This window comes from Nanorana parkeri, unplaced genomic scaffold, assembly GCF_000935625.1.
Source record: "Nanorana parkeri isolate BGI_ZX_2015 unplaced genomic scaffold, ASM93562v1 scaffold96, whole genome shotgun sequence".
Classification (NCBI taxonomy): domain Eukaryota; kingdom Metazoa; phylum Chordata; class Amphibia; order Anura; family Dicroglossidae; genus Nanorana; species Nanorana parkeri.
The window spans coordinates 2,337,521-2,355,838 of record NW_017306364.1 but is presented as its reverse complement, the minus strand read 5'-3'; the positions used below and the strand labels follow the sequence as shown (position 1 = coordinate 2,355,838).

General features: G+C 44.3%; 2 protein-coding genes across 2 annotated transcripts in view; one reads left to right on the top strand and one right to left on the bottom strand.

Annotated features, from left to right (window-relative positions):
- Positions 1–469, top strand: part of LOC108783994 (putative all-trans-retinol 13,14-reductase) — a 14,210-nt gene extending 13,741 nt beyond the window's left edge. Inside the window, exon 11 of the mRNA XM_018552714.1 lies at positions 258–469. Within this exon, the coding sequence (XP_018408216.1) occupies positions 258–403 (146 nt within the window). The 3' untranslated portion in view covers positions 404–469. The remainder of the gene's footprint in view (positions 1–257) is intronic.
- Positions 470–4,238: 3,769 nt separating this feature from the next.
- On the bottom strand, positions 4,239–18,096 carry TMEM92 (transmembrane protein 92). Its single transcript, XM_018552735.1, has 6 exons — positions 17,952–18,096; positions 17,579–17,859; positions 12,624–12,643; positions 12,072–12,137; positions 5,195–5,348; positions 4,239–4,368 (listed from the first exon to the last, which is right to left on the bottom strand). Exons 2-6 carry the CDS (start codon positions 17,651–17,653, stop codon positions 4,276–4,278), a joined length of 408 nt encoding a protein of 135 aa, XP_018408237.1. The 5' UTR covers positions 17,654–17,859; positions 17,952–18,096; the 3' UTR covers positions 4,239–4,275.
- Between the last annotated feature and the right edge of the window lie 222 nt (positions 18,097–18,318).

The following is an 18,318-nucleotide window of genomic DNA, read 5'->3' as shown; positions in this document are numbered from 1 at the left end:
CCCCCCCCCCCCCCCCCCTCTTTGCTTTTAGCAACCTGGGATGCTCTGGCCAGATTGGGGCAGCAGTGCAGCCATGCTGCTCTGCCTGCTGCACCCCAACATAACCCAAAGAGATGCCGCCTGAGACAACAGCCAGCTCTGACCACATACAACTAGTGGAGGCTGCCTATATATAAAGGAGGTCCAATGACGGTGGGCATTGCATATTGTAGGAAGCCATCTGGAATATTTTAATATATATTGCGATTTCATTTCAGGACAAGACGTGTTTAGCAGCGGAGTGGCGGGTGCTGTACATGGAGGATTGCTTTGTGCCTGTGCCATTCTGAACCGGATCTTGTACATAGACTTAATGATGCTGAAAAAGCGCGTTAAACGCCGCCAGCAACAGAGACGTTCATAGAGACAGGAGAAGGAAGGTTACAACTCTTCCTACTATGAGAACTCATAATTTAGCTTTGTGTGGTTCTTGACAAGTGAAGTCACATTCTGGCTTCCTTTAGTTCTCATGATCTTCACTAGGATTCCCAGGGTCACTGCTTGGACACTCACAAAGTCAGTTCATTGTGTTCACCAAATTGATTTTCTCTAATCAGGAACAAACAAAGAATGATTGAAGGGAGCAACACATTTCTATAGGCTTGTGGGAGGGGCTGTAGACATGAAGCGTTGTGGGAAAAGCCCACGTCTCCAAGATATGTGATGATTTTACTTACTGTTGTCTAACCAAAAAATCATCAATAAAAATTATTGTATCTCTTATCCCAGTATGTGATGAATTATTTTCCACTGCTCCAGAATAATGAGACACATTGTTAAAGGAGAACTATGAGATGAGTGATTTCCACATACGCTAATTTGTGTCCTCCCGTTACCCCAAGGAGAACTATGGGGAAAAACACTGACCCCATAGTTCTCCTTTAACTGTCCCTCATTTGGAATCAAATCCATCTGTCTCACTTTTCTCCTCAGTTGTCCCTCTTTTTGGTCTGATGTATAGATCTCTATGAAAATGTACTATTCAACCACCAAAAGTGTTATTGAGCAGAAAAACCTTGTTCTTATCTCTTAAATAATGTTTTTGACATTTTGAATAGCCAGTATGAAGGAAAAGTAATGTTGGAAAACAAAACAATTCTGGGTTTAAACATTCATTTTTGGCATATAATATTTATGGTCCGCATAACTGGTGGTAGGACAGGAGTGTGTCCATTGCCTAGATACATTGTGCTGGAAGGTGTCCCTTTTTCTCATCTCAGAAAGTTGGGAAGTTTGTAAATCTATCTCTATGTATAAATTATATATATTCGCTTTACCAGCTCTCAATCCAAAAAAACATTACCTTGGTGCTCCACATGATTGTAGTAGGACAATGAAGGTTTGTTAAGCATCCAAAGGTCTTCCACAGGCGTAAATGCATGAAATAGTAGATTTATTACACCTACTGTTTGATGCATTTACTCCTTTGGAAGACCTTTGCGCTCCAACCAAACATTCATTATATTACTATAATCGTGTGGAGTGCCATGGCAATTTTTTTTACATATGTTTTATTTATATATGTTTTATATGTTGTTTTATACACTGTATGTGAGATAGAGATAGAGATGATGGTTTGTATGTTGGTACCAGCACACAACCTGGAAAGTCTTGCCTAGGTTCTCCACATGGGAGCACTAATGTAGCAAATGTTCAGTAGCCACTCAAAGCTCTTCCACTGCAAAAAAAATTATGACCCCACTCGGAGCGCCGCCCACCGGAGCAGCAGTGACGCGACGCTCGGCGAGGTAAGTAAGAAGAAACCTGACCAGCGTACTCACTTTCCTCAGTTCTCAAAACGCTGACTCGAGTATAAGCCGAGGGGGGGCATTTTTCAGCACAAAAAATGTGCTGAAAAACTCGGCTTATACTCGAGTATATACGGTAAATGGTAGGTTTATTTCACCAAAGCTAATACATGTGGAGATTTTTTTTTCATGTCTCATGGCACATTCTTTGTACCATGCATTTCCATATTGTTACATGTATGGTGTTGCTGGTGCCCCCTTTTGCGCAGTAAATGGAACACAGGCAACTGCACTGCGGTTCCCTCAGTGCTCTCCATCTCTCTGTTTTCGGATCCTTTTGTTCTCTCTAATAGGTTAGTGTCATGGGGACCCCTAATGTGCAGTAAGAGTAATGCAATTTACAACCGATTGTCTACCGTAGAGGGAGGATGGTAGGAAATGCTCCTGGGACCACAAACCAGATTATGAGGAAATGGCCTAAGGGTGGGCAACCATTCTGACCCTTGAATTTCATTATCAAAGCAACTCATTTGGACTGATAATAACTTCAGAGCTGCCATGAGTGCTCTTTGCATACATTACAGGAAAGTAGAGAGCTATCATGAGAAAAAGCAAGCAAAGCATTACGGCTTCATACCAGATATATAGGAAAACCATATTTTAACAAATATGTGTTCAATGAAAACTTTCATGAAGTGTACTGCTCGATGAAGTACCTGGATCTCTCTTTATATCAGCCTTCTGTTATTCCTTGAATGGAAGGACTAACACTGAAGAAGAAAGGGCAGCACACTAAGTCAGTGGCACAATGCTTTGGTCTAATGCTGTTAATATGTCAACAGAAGAAAAACAAAAAAGAGTGTTGACTTCATCAGTAAACCAAAATTCCTTCATGGAGCAGGCATAGCATAGGAAACGCCCAGGACCAAGATGTATTGCCAAAGTGGTGTGTAATCTGCAGTGAGGTCTAAGACTTGATTGTGGTATCTAGTAGGGTTGTCTCAATCAGAAGACTGGCTGAAGAGAATTACAACTCTTTTGACAAGTGTAGTTCTTCACATATACTGTCGATAATTATACTGTGTGTTCTGCTCTTTGCCTGGAGTTCTACCTAAAGAAGAATTTATGCCCAATTTTTATATGAACCCCTTTTTTAAATTGCCAGTTGGATGGATGTATCTGGTTTTAATACTTTCTGAGCCAGAGACCTGGAACAACGATGTAACCATCAAAATCAGATCAGATTTGCTGAAGGTCCCTGGATCAGCTTGACAGACAGGGGATTTCCCTTTGTCAAAAGGTGAGGCCAACATTGACAGCCTCCATATATATCCCAGCACAGGCTTCCTTTTCTGAAAATAGATATACCGTACACCTAAGTCCACAGGTCTGGGTCTCTTGATGGCACTGTTTCCAGGTATGGGCGACCCCTAACCCAGCATTGCAGATGTACCAGGGCCAACCAGTCCACAACAGTCTCTGATGTCACCACTGCAGACTCATTTTCTGGATCCTGAACGTACCCCACCACCAGACAGCCAATAGAAAGTGTCCACGTTATGCAGACAGTGACGTGAATACCCGAAAATGGACATGGCTCCTGTAAACAGAAGAAGAGAGAAGACTTGGGACTGGAGGGTAATGTGACTATGGCTTCAGTTGAGTAATAACTCAAGATTTTGTGTGTACACCACTATAAATTTGGCCTAATGAGAGTTTGGCCAGTAAAGAGTCCCTGTGCTACCACACAGTCAGTGCTAGTACATATTATAGATTTATTTCAGAAATGCTGCATGTACAGGCATCCCCAAGTGCTCACATACTGTAACATCTCACACTCTTATACTACAAACAATTCCAATTAAAAAGGAAGGTCAAGCTGAGATTTTATTTGGTCCATCAACCTTTACATATAAGTTCACACAAAAACACATCCTATTGCTTTAAGCCCATTAGCTCAGTTCTGTATGGATTCAGATGTGGTGGGGAAGCAGCATCCCAGAGGAAGACTTTCAAGATCCCTGAATATTAGAAAAAGATGGAAGATGATTACATTGCCTGCATCCACCAAGGATGAGTTATCGCCTCGTGTTGGATTTGTACTTTTAACTCCTCTCATTATTCCACATAACGTCTTCAGCTTCTCAGAGGAATTCCAAGTCTTTGTTATGATAACTGTACTCATATTGCTCCATGCCATAGCTCTAAGTGGTCTCCTAGTATGGTGCTTCCATCCAATGCTCCAGCATATGTGTTAGGTCTCTTGATGCTCCTGTTGTAGATCTTCACTAGCACCGATGTTAGTTGTATGCAGTCTATGTCCTCCCTTTACTACATATAACATTCCTTTACACCTCCTCCCAATACTTCATATCACATGTCTATAGCTTTATGTATACATCCAACAGCCTCTCCGCAAAGTCTTCCTACTTATCGGCGAATACACATAAATATCCATTAGGTGTCTTCAATTTCAGCTCTGATGCTCCTAGGTAGGAGGAGATGGACTGCTCTCAACCACACTGGTGTATGAGGGTGGGCTGGCCATACTGGGAGGGTACAGGTAAGGTTTGGCAGTCACCTGTAGGATGGAAAATTATGGAACACAGTTACACAAGCTTCTCAGAGTCTACATGTTCTTGTTTAATATTAGGTCATCTGTGTAAACTTCTTTTAAACATCTAATTTTAATGTAAAAAAAACCTGAAGGGGTCTACAACTCCCCTATGCCTCTGATCTGTCCAGGACTGGGCACTGCCTCTCTCTGGGTTCACCCACAGCACTACTACAGTTAAAATCCGGTATTGCAGTATTACTTTTCTTATAAGCTCATGCCACACCTCCCAACTTTCTAAGATCTTCCAGCACAAACCTGTCTTGTGAGACAGGTTCCTATTTAGAGTTTAAACTGACCCAATAGCCCAGTCCATTGTGATAACCATGTCTGATCATGCTTGCCGTCCAACTGAAACCTCTAAAGAAATGTAAATGTAGCAAGTCAAAAGGGTCTACAACTCCCTTACTGTATATCCCTGATCTGTCCAAGACTGGGCACTGCTCTCCCGGGTTCATCCACAGCATTGCTACAGGTGAAAACTGGTATTGCGGGGTGTCCTTTCATACACACTTGTCTTATAAGCTTCAGCCACACCTCTCAACTTTCTAAGATCTTCCAGCACAAACATGTCTTGTGAGACAGGTTCCTGTTTAGAGTTCCACATAAGCCAAAAACTCAGACCATTGAGATATGGTCTGATCATGCTTTGCCGTCCAACTCTTCTCTTTCAGCCAATCAGATCAAAGGTTACAGAGGGCAAACCACTAAAAAATAATGTTTACTGGTTGCTGTAGATCAATGCATTTTCCTAGTTTGCCCAACAAAGCAGATTTCTACCTCTTTAACTTACCTCACTGTATGGCGGTGGTGCGCCCATGTCTATGAGCGGAGTGTCTCTTAGGGACAACGTTGGTTCAGCTCGAGATCGGAAGCGGCAGACATTATTGCAGATCCCACAAAGGCACAGCACTGAGAACACAATCAACATACAGATAAACAGGGGCCTGCAAAACAAGAATTTATATATTTCTATATGTAGGTTTACAAAAAGAATATGTCTTCATTGTAACCTAAGGAAGGGAAAACCAGTTAAGGAATATCTGATTTTTTTCCCCCAGAGAGGCCAATCCCACGATCGATGTCTAGGAATCGTTCTAAAGTCAAGCTGTTGATTGGTCACCGTGCAGCCTAGAAAACCAGCAGTTCAACCTCTTACATGATTTTCCAGGATGCTGCATACTGGGGATTTGATAAGACCCAGATTTGGACATTCCTTGGACCAACTGCCGCGCCACACAGGAGCCGTTCTGTCAGATAGTGGCTCGGCTGGTGATTTCTAAATGGAAAAGAGAAATCTGAGGGCTGCCATTGCTGACCTCTCCATCTGAAAATGTTGGTTGCCCTTTATGCAAAACCAATCAAGGGATTACTGACCATACACCAGTAGAACTTTCTTTGAAAATGGTCATTTACAGAGCATTTTTTAGATTTTCTAATGGTAAGTAGGGTCTAACTGACGTTCGTTTTCAACCGTAGTGATGAGACAAATTAATGGAAGGCTAAAACCCTCACCCGTTTTTTTTGCTGTCTGTTTCCCTTTTTGAGATCTGACCTGCCTTCTTGTCTGGGAGACATTGGAACAGTAAGTGAGAAGGAATTCCTCCTGGAAGGCTCTAAGCTGCAATACAATATGACTAAGGCTCTAACCCCTACCCACTCTATCTATTACTAAAGCATAAAACATTTTGTCTGGGATGACCTTTCAACCCTTTATAGTTATTTTATCATTATTATAATTACAGGCTGCACAGCCATCATTATGCATTAACAGGAAACAGCGCATTGACTTCCTTGTCTCATATAATAACATTCAGGCAGGTTTTATGAGAATGACACAATTGTGTCACTCTGTTACCCCGGCAAAATCCACTGGCGTCAGCACACATATCATTAATAAATAGAGACAAGACAGCACGTGGTCATTTAGAGGCTGTGATGAGTAACAGAATACTGCATTGGATAATGTTTAATTTGGGGTGAACAATAATGTTACAGAATTATACAGAGAACAGGAAAAGTTGGGGTAGTTCCCGACTGTCCCTACTTTAGAGCCAAAGTCTCCTTTCCCTCTGTCTGCCTGTACGTATAAATTATTATTTAAAGGGAATGCTACTTATTTTTTAAATAAATATGTTAATGCAGCAGGAGTACGCAAGCTTAAAGCAGACCTTGCACTTCATACAATGCCTTCCCCAGTTTGTGTACTGCAGGTGGTGAAGTCGCCATCTTTCTGATGAGAGCCCAGGGAATACTGTGCGTACAAAATCTCTCAAGATTACACTATAGCACAGTGCAGTAACATCCTCTCGTGAGATTTGGACTACTCGGCATCCCTTGGGATCTTGCTGGAAGGGTGGTGACATCACCCTCACTTATGCACCACGGGCAAAAGTGGAGGGAACGGTAAGTATATTCACTAGTTTTTTTTACCCCCACAGTTGTTTTCTGACAGTTCAATGCAACGTATTAAAATGGAGGGGACCCTCACTGAATAAGAGGACTTTATTTTTTAGGTGCAGGGTCCACTTTTAAGGATAAGTCCTTACCTATAGGTTTGGGCCAAGTGATACTTTACCTGTAGGGTCAGTCCAAGTCATACTTTACCTGTAGGGTCAGTCCAAGTCATACTTTACCTGTAGGGTCAGTCAAAGTCATACATTACCTGTAGAGTCAGAGTGATACTTTACCTATAGGGTCAGTCCAAGTCATTCTTTACATATAGGGTCAGTCCAACTGATATTTAACCTATAGGGTAACTTCAAGTCATACTTTACTTATAGGGTAAGTCCAGGTCATACTTTACCTGTAGGGTCAGTCCAAGTCATACCTTAACTATAGGGACAGTCCAAGTGATACTTTATAGGGTCAGTCAAAGTGATACTTTACCTATAGGGTCAGTGCAAGTCATACTTTACCTATAAGGTCAGTCCAAGCCATACTTTACCTCTAGGGACAGTCAAAATTCTACTATACCTATTGTGGCATTGCTTGGCAATAATACAGTGTTATGTGGCCTCAAAGTCACCCAGGAATCTCAGCCAGAGGTGCTGAGTGTCTCCAGGAAGCAATTGCTTTTACCATGAAAAAGCTGGCTTTTCAGTCCTTTCTGGGTTTTCTGGATCATAGCTGGGATTCTGGAGCCAGGAGATTTTGAAGAGAATTGGGAGGAATTAAATCTCCATTCCTGGGTCCGGGCTGTAGTAGTGACCAGCACCTAATTGTGCACCTTTGTACAACCCTCATGAAGAGTGTGCTGGCTAGTGTTGAGTGCTACACCTGGGAGACAGGAGAACTGAAACCCCTTAAAGAGACAGTGCTCCATTTTTTTTTTCCCTGTGGATTGTGAAACGGAGTGACTGCAAGTATGGGGCGCCCCAAGCAAAAAGACTACTATGCAAAGATGGATGAGAATGTCTGGCGGCTGGAGGGATGGTCAACCCCTGTGGAAACTGCACAAGTGCCAGAAAAAGCTGTGCCAGTTTGTGAGTCTGCAGTGGACTGGTGCAAGTGACATTTGGCAGCATTCACCCCAGCTACTATAGTGGCGAAGCCCACACTGTCTGCCCAGAGAGAGTGAGGGGCTGAACAGAGACCCAGCAGTAGTGTTGCTGTTGGTAGTAACGCCTGTCCAGTCAGGTGTGCTGACTGTGTGCCATTGAGCGACCTCCCAGAGAAGTGAGGCAGAGCAACGACAACTGGAGAGAGGATCCCGCATGGCCAGGAGAACCAGCAAGTGTTTAGCAGGAGAGTGCTGTTTCCCATCGCAACCGGGAAGGATGTGTTGCCTGAAGAGAGAGTCCAGCAAAGCCAGTGAGATTCTATATGGAGTGCCATTTCCCAAAGCAACCCAAGAACAAGTGTCCAGTGGGTGAATGTCGTCGTCTCCCATAGGAACTGGGAAGAGTCCATCGCCAAGAGTGCAAAGCTGCAGAGGAGATGTGGCTTAGCGTTCTGTGCAAGCTGTATGTGAGTTACATTCTGCCAGGAGTTGCGAGGAGGGAAACTCCTTTATGAAAAATCATGCAGTAACATGCGCAGCATGTGGCCAAAGGGTCATGGGATGGTGACCTGTCCTGAGCTGTGGGGTACCCCTGGAGGTACTGGTGGGCATGGGATCGAGTCCACAAGCCTGGGATATGATAATGTGTCTGTAGTCACCCCTGGCAACACAAAGAAAAGTTCTGTGGAGTCTGCAGGGGGCGCCAGAGAGGAGTGGACAATGTTGATCCCCAACTCAGCGCTCTCAAATGAAGACAACCACGGTGGCTGCAAGGGTAGGTGAGACTATTGTGAATTAATTGTCTGTTGGAACTGATAGCATTGTAGTCAGAGACTGGCTGTAACCCTGTGTGTGAGGTGGGAGTGATGCCAGTTGAGCATCCCATGGGACATTTTGTGGGAGACTTGCCTCTACAGAGTGTAGTGAATAGTGGGGAGGCAAGAATTAAAAATGCATGCAATAATATGCTGTTTCCATCTAATGCATATTTTGATGTGCTGTACAATGATCATGCAAATGTCTTGCCTACTGTGGCAACAGAAGTATCCTCAGAACCCTCAGTGGGGCCCAAGAGATTGGAGCCAGAGGTTTTTCAGGATAACGGTCTATTAAATGGTGTGATGAAGCGTACTGCGTTGTTTTGTGTCGTAATTTTGCTTGCATGTGTTTGTTTGTCCATGTGATTATGTTTGGAAAAAATTTTTTTTTGTGGAATTAAGTGACTGGGGAGGTTTTTCCTCAGGAGGCCCAGGAGAGGTTTCCTGATCAGAAAGCTTCAGAAATGTTACACGGGACCCCTGCTATTAGGGTAACCAACTTTAAACGCAAATGGTAATATAACTGATGATGATGCTGCTGAGTCGGGTAGTTATCTATCAGATATCTGTAATGTCATTGACAATGAGGAGGATGTTTATGGTCAGAGCAGTTGTCAGTAGATATGACGTTCTGCGAGGTTGCCGTTGGAGATGACCACTCCATGGTATCTGAGTCCTCTACACGCAGTTTAAGAAAATCCAACGTAATCAATAAAACAGTACAGACAATGATGAGGTGCAATGTGCAGAACAACCAATTAGATCAGGGGTGGCTAGTCGGGACTAGCTCAGGTTCTGACCTAACCTGGTGTGAATCTGAGCTCCTCCGAACAGTGGAAGGATGCTCCTTCCACTGCTGCCCACATAAGCAAAGGGGTGGGATGCTGTGATCTTCATGGCCGCATGGCTATATTTGTTCAATGACAATGCCTTTAATGTGGCCATACAGGTTAATAACGTCACAACATCCTGCCTCTTTGTTTATGTTCAGCTGCATCATAGAAATTGCCCCAGCCTGCAGCTGATCGGACGGCGACTCCCATGGTACGTCTGGGTTCGAAAGAGCTTTAGTTCAGAACGAGTTTGGTCTACACCTGAGCTCATGCCTAGTAGCCAACCTCGGCACTCCAGCTATGGTTAACCTACAAATCCCATGAGCATTGCAAGACTCTGACAGCCACAGGCATGACTTGCAGAGGCTGATCCCTGAATTAGATTATAACAGTGTATGAAGTACAACCGTTGGCAGGGCAGCAACTATTAGGCTTCAAGTGACCTCTGACCTCATACATAAGCTTAAGGCTTAGCTAAAAAAAGCCCAGCTAAATAAAGGGCTGGTTATAAATCTTTCATAGGTAAGCCTGGAATGTTTCAATAATTTAAGACCATATATTCAGATTCTTACATAAGCCCTCTTGTAACTGGGCTCATTAAACTAACCCTCGAAGCACAAAGCACCTACAGCACTGCATACCTAACTCCGCTGTCGGTGATAACATCACGTTGACAGCAGCATGCAACTGGCCTTTCTTGAGATTGGACTCAATGATGGAGACACATTGGGATCCTAATGACCCTTCTACCGTGAAGGCAGCACCTGGGTACCCATAACACTTAGTGCTAGATGGATTTTCAGTCATTGTTCGGGACCATAGTCTAGCATCACATGTGCTTAGAAACTATAAAGAAGCCACTGGATCGTCATGACAGCCCGGATTAGAAGGGTTCCTGCCATGAGTGAAATTTGGGAAATAACAGAGAGTTCTAGGTAGATGTATGCACCTCAGGAAACTCCAAGAAAGATCAGAAGTTCTCATCTGTATACTTGTCCAGGGTTGGTGACTCAATGGCAGCCTTTAGAAGTCTCTATGGACAGGTTTCCTTTAAAATATTGACATTTACAGAAGAAGCTGCCTGGCCTCCCCCAGAATCTGGAACACGAGACTCCGAACTAACAAACTCTGATCTCCATGAATAGAAGTGCTTCTAGTCTCTGCCATTCTGGGAAGTCACCAATCTGGGTAAACATCTGACACTGCGTGAAAGTCTCCGGAGGATTAATTGCGCACCGGCACAGTGCTGTTTATGTAAAACCCAGTCTACAGACACAGCTCAGTGATCTCTGGTGACGTTGGTGGGAAATAGAACTGAAATGACACAACTGTCACGTTCTTATGTCAGCCATATTAAAGAACACCATTCAGTAGGGTATTCTTTCAAAATACAATGTACAGGTATTGTACATACAGCTAGTGTAAGTACCTGAACCTGTCTTGATGTTAGTCTCTGCCATCTACTGCATAGCATCACTTAGACTAGAAGAGGGTAAGGCAGCACTAGAAGCCAGTCAGTCTGTTGCATGAACATATGCTGATAGGGAACATGCAGAACAAAGAAGGGAGTAGAACTGATGGCTTATCAATGCGTTTCTGCTCCTTCAGTCTCCAATCAAAAGGCTGTGGGCAGGAAGGTGACACCACTCTAACACATAAAGTGGTGTCGCCTTCCTGTCTTCTGTTGTCTGGAAGGGGTATCACCCTGTGCATGATCTCTTCAGTGTAGTCCCCACCCCTGATAACCAGCACCGCTTATGTGCTACGTCCTAGGCGAAATACTGTTTCTGTGAGACTCATTTAGGGCAAAGTCGTTTTAACCCACCCACTTTCTGGCCCACCATGTATTGCTCACCCCACCACTCCTTTCTCTGTCGGAGGTTGTTCGTTTGGTAATGTCACCCCCCTCCATCATGGGACAGTATTCGGGTCTGTCGATTGTCTACTCAGACCCGATAACTGCATCATTTGAGGGGGTCACATGTTCCCCCATACTGGGGGGCACTGAGTATTTTGTGGAGACTGCGATAGAGTTATGGAAGGTGAGTATAAGTTAGTTGGGGAGTGGACTTTAAGGTGATTGTTTTAACCCACCCACTTTCTGGCCCACCATGTATTGCTCACCCCACCACTCCTTTCTCTGTCGGAGGTTGTTCGTTTGGTAATGTCACCCCCCTCCATCATGGGACAGTATTCGGGTCTGTCGATTGTCTACTCAGACCCGATAACTGCATCATTTGAGGGGGTCACATGTTCCCCCATACTGGGGGGCACTGAGTATTTTGTGGAGACTGCGATAGAGTTATGGAAGGTGAGTTCCCCAATTGGGTTCCCTTTTTAAGGGGTCATGGTGCATCACTTAACTGCAGTAGAGAGCTAGAACAATACATCTGCTACATTTAGTTCCTAGGGTAGGATGAAGTGACAGGGTCTCTTTATAAAGCACATAGTTCACATGTGCATGGGCACCTACCCATATCAGCTGAGTGCAAAGGAGCTGTGTGCATAGACACCTACCCATACCAGCTGTAGTCCAGGTAGACTTTGTTCTGTGATTCACAACAGGAAGTCCCATCGAGACACCTACACAGGAAACAGAAATTGTCATCACTCATTATAAAATTACAGCATCATTTACGATTACAATATGACCAATCATCGGTCACTATTGTGCAAGAAGTTCTTATCTGTGTGTTACACACGAGCCTAATCTGCCAGCAGTGCCAGTTGTCTGAGCATTGTGCGCGATAATCAGACAGAGCAAGGGTTCATTACTACGTGATAAGGTGCAATGCATAATAACACAGGCACCCTTGCTGATCATACAGGTGCCCTTACTGATAGTACTGGCACCCTTGCCATGTATATAGGCCCCCTGCTGATGATACAGACACCCTTCCCGATGATGGATACCCTTGCCATTTATACAGGCAGGAGGAGCTTGATGGACAAATAGGAGGAGTCTTGTGCTATAATAAAAGGGGAATAGGGAATATTTTGGGAAACGTGAGAAGGGAATTTAGGGTGAAATAGAGACATAAGCTGAGTATTATCATAGAATGAACTTACTCTGTAACCCGGCATGGCACCTGAAAAGAGAAGACATCGTGTTAGACACTCTGCCATATAATGACCTTCAGGACAGAAAACCTTTTTATTGCACATTTTCCTCTGACCGGCAGAAAATCATGACTACATAAAATAATCATCGGGCAATGGGTACCAAATTCAGCTAATTATAGAACACATAATAGGTCTTTTTACCCCTTGTGGTGAGAGGTATTACACTAAACTGCATATTAGTTGTCAGTCTACAGTGGATACTGGGAAAAATGGCAAGATTTCTACCGTACAAGCAAAACACTTGAGGTCTACTTATAAACAATTTGCAGAGCCATTCACCCTGAATATCTGAAAACATTTGTTCTGAGCAAATAGAGGCAATAACGAATGATCTTAGTATATTTTCTTTTCAAGTCAAATATAATGTAATACCTCCTTATGGCCACTAGATGGACATATTAAATGAGTATTTATTTCTTATTCTCTTCAGTGCCATCATGTGGTATTACATTCGACGAATTTGAATATAAAATATACTAAGAACAGCTGTCGGTAAATATCAGATTGTGCCGTGTGGTTATGTACAGCACAATGATGATGTCACTGCTACTTTTACAAGGTAATATGTGGGTTTGCAATGCCATTGGGTGCACACAAAGTGGATTTATATGCTTTGTTGCTATTGAAGATCATATTGAAATTAAAGTTTGTGTGAACGGAGTTCCGCGTTAAATGAATAGCGGCCGGGACCCAAGTTCTTTTGGAGCACAGATGTTCTGTAAACAGTATAATGACGCAGGAGATACGGGTCACCGCTGGCAGTGTCCATTATGATGTCATCCAGATCAGAATTTTCCATGCACATGAATTGCAGCTTAATGGCTGCGCCGTGTATGAGGACACGTGCTGGGAAATACCCGTCTGTTTACATCAACCTTCCCCTGGGATTATTATTGGCGTCAAGCTCAGGGGAGAGCACGCACCACGAACACACACGGCTTATCTAGTAAGGAAACATAACAGCCAATCAGCATTCATCACTTCCTATCAGAAATAAAGGCTAAATGCTGATTGGTTGCCGTTGGGCAATGGGCATATTGTTCTTTCCTTTCTTAAAGAGAACCTGTACTAAACTGGATCAGTCATGGCTGTCCTTATAGAACAGGGGTGGGCAACTCCAGCCCTCCAGCTGTTGTGGAACTACAAGTCCCATGAGGCATTGCAAGTCTGACAGTTACTGGCATGAGTCCCAGAGGCATGATGGGATTTTTAGTCAAAGTACAGCTGGAGGGCCACCGTTTCCCCACCCCTGTTATAGAGACTCTGACATCAGAATATTCATTGTAACAACAAACTCCCAGAAGATGATCGGCTCAAGTCACCAATCAGGAGAAGGAAAGTTATTTAAAAAAAATTACAGTTATGTTCCACTGAATCCAATCAGATATAAAATAATGACAGTTATGTTCCATTTGAGTCCAATGAGATATAGAAAAATGACAGTTATGTTCCATTGAGTCCAATGAGATATAACAAAATGACAGTTATGTTCCATTGAGTCCAATGAGATATAAAAAAAATGACAGTTATGTTCCATTGAGTCCAATGAGATTTAAAAAAAATGACATTTAATTTCCCTGGAATCCGAGATTTAAAAAATGACAGAGCCAACGCGTTTCGGGGGGGGGGGCACAAACAAGCCCCTCCCCCTTTCATGAGGGCTTAAAGGAAGCCAGACTATGGGGAAGGAAATAGACTGGACAGCCTGTTGGTATTGCATAGACAGAGAGACGGAGATACTGTGCTGCTGGATCCATAGACCGGCCAAACAGAATATAGTGTACAGGTCCTCTGTGTCACCGGGAGCCGAGATGAAGTTGCGCAATGTTCGGCAGGTATTAATGTTTAATCCTCTAGTTGGTATGTAGCAATCCGTCCAGCCATTAATAGATAACGAGCACCGCCGGCCTCACAGGAGGCATTGTAACCCAGCCGACTGCATGGACTCTGCGCTCGTGTCACCCGTATCAGGATAAAAGGCCTCCAGTAAAGATAAGCTAAACAAAGCAGTCCCTGTATAGTATACATACATACCATGTGCGGCTTGTACAGGAGCAGCCAAGCACATGTAGCGCCAACATATACTGTGGCGTCTGCTGGAAAGGAGCTTACAGCTGGCCAGAGCTGGTAAAACTTCAATGGAAAAACCAATCATTTTCGGAGCAATCGTTTCATGTTGGCGGTCACCAGCGCTGCTCGGGGCCGACGCGTGAACATCAACAGCGTAAGACGTTGACACAGCGTCAAATCCGGTCCATATGCAGGAACGCGGACACAGATTTTTCGACTTTTGGTTGACCTAGTTAAATGCTGCAGACAAGAGTGCATAGGCCCCATAGCATACAAACTGATGCGTTTCGATCCATATAAATTCCAAATCTGCACGCAGAAAATGGAACACGAGCCCATTTACTGCTAAGAAATGCAATTATTTAACGGCTGGAAGAAAGATTTTGGGTAGTATAACATTTTTGGTATATAGTATGATTTTTTTAATAGAGATTTATACATCAGAACAAGAAGAGGGACAACGCAGGAGAAAAGAGGGACGGGGTTTTTTAGAAAAGGGACAGCCCCTCCGGATAAGGGACACTGGGGACCTGTTTGTGGTATGGAAGTACGGAATACTGACGTTCAGTGTGTCTCTCTGACTAAGACTTTGATACATTGCCTCAAGCCCCACTGAAAGGGGATGGTAGCCTCTGAAATGCGTCAGTTGCCTGTTTGTTTTTTGGTTGTCGATTGCGGAAATAAATCCTTCAGCTGAGCCTGCGCTCCTTCCTAAGTCCTGAATAGGTATCCCACCGCACTCCCTACCGGTGGCTGAGGAAGGGACCCTGTGTGACATCTGGCTTCCTTCCTAAACCCTATCACAGCACAAACTGCCGAAGCGAGTAACTCCACTTAAAAGTCAATATTGCACTGTGCCATATAAAACTGAGCACACCCCTTACTCATACATTTACATACCAGTGGTAATAATCTGAAACTTGCAACATAAACATCGGACTGCCCAGGAGCATGTCTTGAGTCAATTAAAACCTTATCTTAAACCCTAATGAAGGAGGAGTTGGCCCCGAAACGCGTTGCATGACTTTTGTTTCCCGGTTGCTACTTGAGAAATAATAATAAAAATTGGACTCCTCAGACATTTGTTTGGTGCTCTATTTAGCGCAATAGACTTTGATTTCTTAATTTGGGGGGCCCATACTTTTTTTTTGGGGGGTGGGGGCATTTTATAGAGGGCTGCAGAACACAAGCTATCAGGGTCAAACGGTGACTTTTTCTGCTAGCTAAAGACTTGCGTCCAGTGCCTGCTTTCTACTTGTCTTTGTAGAATACTGTGACGAGGGGAATTCATCAAAACTGGAGCAGTTGTCCATGGCAACCAATCGACTTCTCTCTTTCATTTCCAAAGCTTCACTGAACAATCTGAAGAGAGAAGCTGATTGGTTGCCACCATAAGCAACTGCTCCAGATGATCTCTGCTCCAGTTTTGATAACGTCCCCTCAATGGGGGGAAGTCATGAAAACGGGAGCAGACAGTTTTCTTATGGCAACCAATCAGCTTCTCTCTTCAGTTTTGTTCAGTTAAGCTTTGAAAATGAAAGAGAGAAGCTGATTGGTTACTATGGGCATCTGCTCCAGATTCTGTCTGCTCCAGTTTTGATCAATTCCCCTCTTTGTGGCTCGCAGGCTGTCACAGGTTGATTGGAGCTACTAATGTTTACTATCCGTCTGTAATGTTTACTTTTGATCTATTTATTATTACCTGCAATGTTTACTAAACCTGTTTCATGTTTACGGCGACCTTCCTGGTGATGACGGGAGCTCTGAATGTTCTGTTTGTTGTATATCTTTCAGAATGCTCTCGTTACATGAGGCGTGCACACCTTGACAATGACCCAGAACACAGTGGGAGGGGGGTGGGGGCATTGGGGAGGCACAGTGCCAGGCATGGGCACAGATTGGGGCCACTATGACATTAAAGTATCTAAAGCAGGGGTGGGCACCTTTGGCACTCCAGCTGTGATGAAACTACAAATCCTGTTATGCCTTTGCCTCTGGGAGTCATGCCTGTGGCTGTTAGAGTCTTGCAATGCCTCATGGGACTTTTAGTTCCACAGCAGCTGGAGTGCCCAGGTTGCCCACCCCTGCTCTAAAGCTATATATATCTACACTGTATATTAGGTTCAGAGTGTTTACAAGCTCTGTCAGGTTTTTACAGCTAGGGAGATTCGCTTTTCCTATCCGTCCTGATAGCTGTTGTCACTGAGACAGGAAGTGATTTGGAATCCATGATTTTATCCCCTGTTCATAGCTATGCAGAAACATGGGTCCACCCACATGTGTCCCTGTATTGCATGAGATGGCATGTGACACTGTTTGGTGCCCTGTGTTGGCACCTGAATCAAATGGCCATCACATGTGTACCGCGCATTATACGGTAGGCAGTCCATTCCAATTAAAATAGATTCCACTAACCGCAACGCACCTTCAATGTCACAGGCTATCAGTCAAACATAAATTAAGGTAAATCTCTCAATGGTGACACCAGTGCTGGTGACCACCGTCTAAGAGGGGATTTCTCTCCCTGTGTAGAGGATTCCTTTCACTTCCTGTTGTGTTTTCAGGAACAAGAAGTAAAGGGAAATCTCCCCAATGGGGACACATGGTAAATCAACACCAGGCAGCGGATTTAAACATTACAGCCTCTGCCCAAAACTTAGAAAAGGTTTTCGGCTTTAGATACACTTTACAAGTGATGCAATCTGATTCTTTACAGTGATGTGAGTGTATATTTCAACAATCCCTTAGATGTGGACAAGTCTACCAGAGATTGTACCATCAGATTGTACCATATATGGTCAGCTTTACATGAATGGGTTGTCCCTACTTACCGAGGCTGTGACAGGTAGCAGGCAGCCGGCCAGGAGCTTGGCGTAGACTTTCTGGTGAAAAGTACACAGTGCCATGACTGCGCGTGTCCTCAGATCAGTGCCGGTAGGCACACTCCGGACGTGGATTCTGTTGTCAGTGCTGGCACACACACTATGGCAATGTATCAGCTGTCAGTGCTGGCACACACACTGTGTCAATGTACTCCGCTGTCGGTGCTGGCACACACACTGTGGCAGTGTATGCGCTGTCGGTGTTGGCACACACACTATGGCAGTGTACTCTGCTGTTGGTGCTGGCACACACTATGGTAGTGTATCCTCTGTTGGTGCTGCACACACACTGTGGCAATGTATCTGCTGTCAGTGCTGGCACACACACTATGGCAATGTATCAGCTGTCAGTGCTGGCACACACACTGTGGCAATGTACTCCGCTGTCAGTGCTGGCACACACACTGTGGCAATGTATCCACTGTCGGTGCTGGCACACACACTGTGGCAATGTACTCCGCTGTCGTTGCTGGCACACAAACTTGGCAATGTATCCGCTGTCAGTGCTGGTACACACACTATGGCAGTGTATTCCCCTGTCGGTGCTGGCACACACACTGTGTCAATGTACTCCGCTGTCGGTGCTGGCACACACACTGTGGCAGTGTATGCGCTGTCGCTGTTGGCACACACACTATGGCAGTGTACTCTGCTGTCGGTGCTGGCACACACACTGTGGCAATGTACTC